The sequence below is a fragment of the Rhagoletis zephyria genome, unplaced genomic scaffold (genome assembly GCF_001687245.7).
Source record: "Rhagoletis zephyria isolate East Lansing unplaced genomic scaffold, Rhagoletis_zephyria_1.1 Rzeph_scaffold_02913, whole genome shotgun sequence".
NCBI lineage: Eukaryota > Metazoa > Arthropoda > Insecta > Diptera > Tephritidae > Rhagoletis > Rhagoletis zephyria.
In genome coordinates, this window is record NW_016159997.1 from 45,480 (window position 1) to 49,977 (window position 4,498).

The 4,498-nt window shown below is 36.0% G+C and overlaps 1 protein-coding gene across 5 annotated transcripts in view; it reads right to left on the reverse strand.

Annotated features, from left to right (window-relative positions):
* Positions 1 to 2,659: 2,659 nt before the first annotated feature.
* LOC108368000 (probable phosphorylase b kinase regulatory subunit beta) overlaps positions 2,660 to 4,498 on the reverse strand; it is a 16,369-nt gene continuing 14,530 nt past the window's right edge. For 3 of the 5 annotated variants that reach the window (XM_017622730.1, XM_017622735.1, XM_017622729.1), the window contains 2 exons: positions 3,635 to 3,710; positions 2,660 to 3,564 (listed from right to left, as the gene is read on the reverse strand). In XM_017622730.1, coding sequence (XP_017478219.1) covers positions 3,370 to 3,564; positions 3,635 to 3,710 — 271 coding nt within the window. In that variant the 3' untranslated portion in view covers positions 2,660 to 3,369. The remainder of the gene's footprint in view (positions 3,565 to 3,634; positions 3,711 to 4,498) is intronic. The other 2 variants (XM_017622732.1, XM_017622731.1) reach the window with 1 other exon arrangement.

A 4,498-nucleotide genomic window follows, 5' to 3' on the forward strand; every position in this document is an offset into this window, starting at 1 on the left:
ATATGTATCTCGCTAACCGTTCTAGCAATTTGTACCAAGCTCGGTATGGTTATTGTGCTTGCCACATAAAAGCAAACCGTTGAAAATTGTTGAAATCGGACTAAAATTGAGGCCGCTTTTCATATAACGGTAAATTTCAGATATGCTTGAAACTGCAATATTTCGAAATTTAAGGACGCTAATTTACTTAAAATGTATACACCCCGGCTTATCATGTAGCGGTAGCTTTCGGAAAGGTGGAAAACATATATTTAATACTTGCGCCGGGTATTTAATGTTCGGCTCCGCCCGAACTTAGACTTTCTTACTTGTTTTTTTTATTATTTATGTTACCGCATAACTTTGGACCACGTCAACCGATTTCGATAATTCTTTTTGCATCGGAAAGGTAGTGTGTCAGAGGTGGTAATCTGGTTAAGATCCGATCAGTGGATCATCATATATATATATATATATATATTTTTTATATTAGAGTTGAAGTCGGTTTTTTTTTTGCTAAAAAATAACTTGTTTATATTTCATTTATAAAATTTGTTTATTCTACTCTATTACGATTGGACTGATGAGGGCAATTTTTTTACGAAAAAATTATATCGACGTCGACGTTGACAACCATAATAGGGCCGACTATTTTTGTTATCCCAATGCCCAGTGGAAATCCAGCATAAGTTTAGCCGAAATCGCAGTGACAAATTTAACGACAACACGTTCTCGAGAAGGGTGTTTTAAAATATTAAAATAGAAAATGGTAATAATGGTTTGTAATTTATGGAGGTCCATACAAAAACGTTACATTACAAATACATATTAAAAAAAAAAAAAAAAACAAATCCCTTTAATTCAAATCAGTTCTATTTACTGGTTTCCATCGAAATTTTAAACGAGGCAACGAAAAAATGCTACTTAACTTCCGTTAATTCGATTTAAAATCAGTTCTATCGCACCAAAACTTGAACAGTTATGGAAGCAGCTAGTACTGCTGCTCAATCTTTCGAAGCAAAAGGGTAAATTAACACTGCAATTTTTTGTACTTGGCCCCCTAGACAACTTCGTAGTCATAAGCAGTAAGTATCCGGCTCGAATGAGCGGGGGACCAAGTTGAATATACTAACACAAAATATTTATTCAATTAAAAATTGTTTGTCAGTTGCCATCTCTGCATGCTGTTCGACATACAAAGCATCGAAGGCTTGTGGCGCTAGGGCTTTTGCTTTATGAAAGTGTGAAGGAGGTTTTGGCGGATGCGCCAAACTAGTATTGAGGTATCTACGTACCAACTTGCTTCGAGCTTCTCCTCCGACTTGTANAACACAAAATATTTATTCAATTAAAAATTGTTTGTCAGTTGCCATCTCTGTATGCTGTTAGACATGCAAAGCATCGAAGGCTTGTGGCGCTAGGGCTTTTGCTTTATGAAAGTGTCAAGGAGGTTTTGGCGGATGCGCCAAACTAGTATTGAGGTATTTACGTACCAACTTGCGTCGAGCTTCTCCTCCGACTTGTGGCGTGCGCCTTGATGTGGTCACACAAAGCGGAGGGACCTACAGTTTTACGCCGACTCCGAACGGCGATTGTATTTTAATGAGAAGCTCGGCCAAACACTAACATATGTGTAAGCGCCAATCTATAATTATTACGTACCAACTTNCTCGGCCAAACACTAACATATGTGTAAGCGCCAATCTATTATTATTACGCACCAATTCGGAATGTTAATGCCGGGATCCCGGTATTTTTTAATTTCCGAAAATCCCGGTATTATTTGCCAAGAACCCCGGGATTTTCGAGATTTGTAATTTACACTGGTGGCTATAATAGAAACGCCTTATGTTGACCAGTTTTAGCTATATTTCCGTTTGTTTATTTAATATTTTACATATAATAAATGCCTTGTGACATGCAATTTTACAGACAAAAAAGCAATGCATTCGCGAAACTAATTGCGTTCTTAATTTTTCTCTCTGACGTCAGGATTTTTTAAAAGAAACTTGAAATTTGAAAGTAATGAGTTAAAAGTAATCGCCGTTCGGAGTCGGCGTAAAACTGTAGTTCCGTCCGCTTTGTGTGACAACATCAAGGCGCAAGCCACTAGTCGGAGAAGCTCGGCCAAACATTAACATATGTGTAAGTGCCAATCTATTATTATTATTATTATTATTATTATACTGACATTTTATTTCAGTGTAATGATTACCCTACTTAAATACCATGCAACCCTTTACTAAAAGTCCTTTCAAACCTTTTTTACGCTATGACATTTCCTGCCGCTGAGCAGTTCTTTGGAACGAAGAAGGAGATAAAAGTCGATGGGAGGCAGCAGGGAGGGTGTTCATGCTATCCGTAGCCCACTGCTTGTATGGCAGCCATCGCAACATTAGTTTTGTGTGCGGGTGCATTGGCTCAATGAAACAAAAATTTTACTCCGAATTTGCTCGCCTTTCCGCAACCACCTTATTGAATTTTTAACTGTGCTTATATTACTAGCTCCCTTTTGCAAATATCCAATTACCATAATTCCTTCATATCGTCGGTGATACTGCAAAACGGTCTATGTTTATTAGTACCCCTTACCATAGAACGTTTTGCAGTATCACCAACGATATATTACTTGGTATAATTTTCGGCGATTCTTTAGAAATTAAAAAAAAAAAANGTATCACCAACGATATATTACTTGGTATAATTTTCGGCGATTCTTTAGAAGTTTAAAAAAATAACTGATTAATTAGTTTAAAACTATCTTGGTTAAACCATATTTTAATGAACTAACTTTTTATAAACAAATTCGCATTTTACCACAATGTTTGGTGAATCATAATATGAAATTGTCTCAGTTGAAGATATCTCACTTAACGCGTTTGAAAAGTAAATAAATATTAATGTGCAACAATGTGTAAGTAACAAGTATATAAGATGTAACATTTTTTTTTTGTTTCAAAATGTTCCGAGTTTGAACTGTTAATAAAACTGTGTCAGTTAAAAATGATGAAAAAGGCAGACTAGTTTTGTATATTAGAGAGCTGCAGAACTGAATCATGGTATATGGCATGGCTATATGTATGTATATAAAAAATAAAAATAAAAAACGACGACGATAAGGCATTAAGTTCTCAGAGAGCACATTAGCGAGACATTTGAATAATGAAGGTAGGTTAAAAAACTTAACATAAATATTGCTTGCTTGTGCGAAATTCGCTCAAATAGTGGGTGGGTAAATTTCGATTTAAAGTTGGTAAAGATAAAGATAGATGTGATTAAATGTGCAGTTATAAATAGGTGCGTGCATGTGCGTGTGGTTAATTTATACTTATTGAATTTATAGACTAATAACTTTGGCAAGCGGATGAAATTCCAATGGCGCTGCAGCATTTAAGAAACATGACAGGTCTCATCGTGCATTTGGTCGCCACCATTTGAGAAGCCATTCTCATCTAAGGTGGATAGAGCGCCACCTTGCAGCACTTTATTGACAGCAGCACGCGCCAAATAGCCGGTGGATTCGGTATAATATAAAGCATAGAAAGGAGTCATGTTATTGTCATTTTGGCGTTCGATGTTATTATCCTGAAAAAGTGATATTGCAATTAAGTAAATTTAAAGAAAACCACTATAATTCGCTTGTGTTTGTAAATACCTTGCAATACATGGCGAATGCCTCGCTGAGTATGTCATCTATGTCAAGCGCTTGCTTGAAATGTAACTCAGGATTGCTAAAAATAAATGAATTCGTTAATCGATATGCATATATGTAGATATACTTGTTTTCTAAGATAAATTGAAATTAATATTGTATGCAGGATGACCAATAAAAGCTTCACATAGATCAAAAGAACTGAATCGTTGCTTACAAATCTGAGGCAATGTTACAGAACATTTCTTCGAAGAATGGCTACTGCCTCTACCCCAATATAACCTGAGCTCTTTCTTGGGATAGGTCCTAGCATGACAAAGAAAGCGCTCAGAAAGGAAAATACCTAACTCACTGGGATTTGCATTAGCGAAACACCAGGAGTCTTCGTCAAGCTTTGAGACTACAAGAGGGCTATAAGCTAAAGAGATACAGGCAACTCATAGGCCTACCCAAGGAGAGGCAAAGAATTATTACAGTAGCAGTACAATTAGTGCTTACTCTATTTATATATATATCTATAGAGCATTTCCGACCTCTTTGGAGAATTTTAGTAGACGCTTTGGTCCTTGACGATTGCTAATTGTAGGCTGGACTTCATGTAGTAATAACGCTTGTCTTTGTCTGCTGAAAGCTGGACACTCACAAATTATATACTCCACTCTTTCTCGGAAATAGTTACTATTTCTACACTTTGTTTATTCCACTAAACCTAGTTTAAATGCTTGCGCTGTAAGCATGCAGAGAATTTATTTTTAACAAATTAATCATACGACTGAGGATGTTACGATTCGTGCGTTTGTTTCATTAATATTTCAGGAATTTTTTCCAATATTATTTAACTTCTTACCGATTCAATATCGTCGCTAT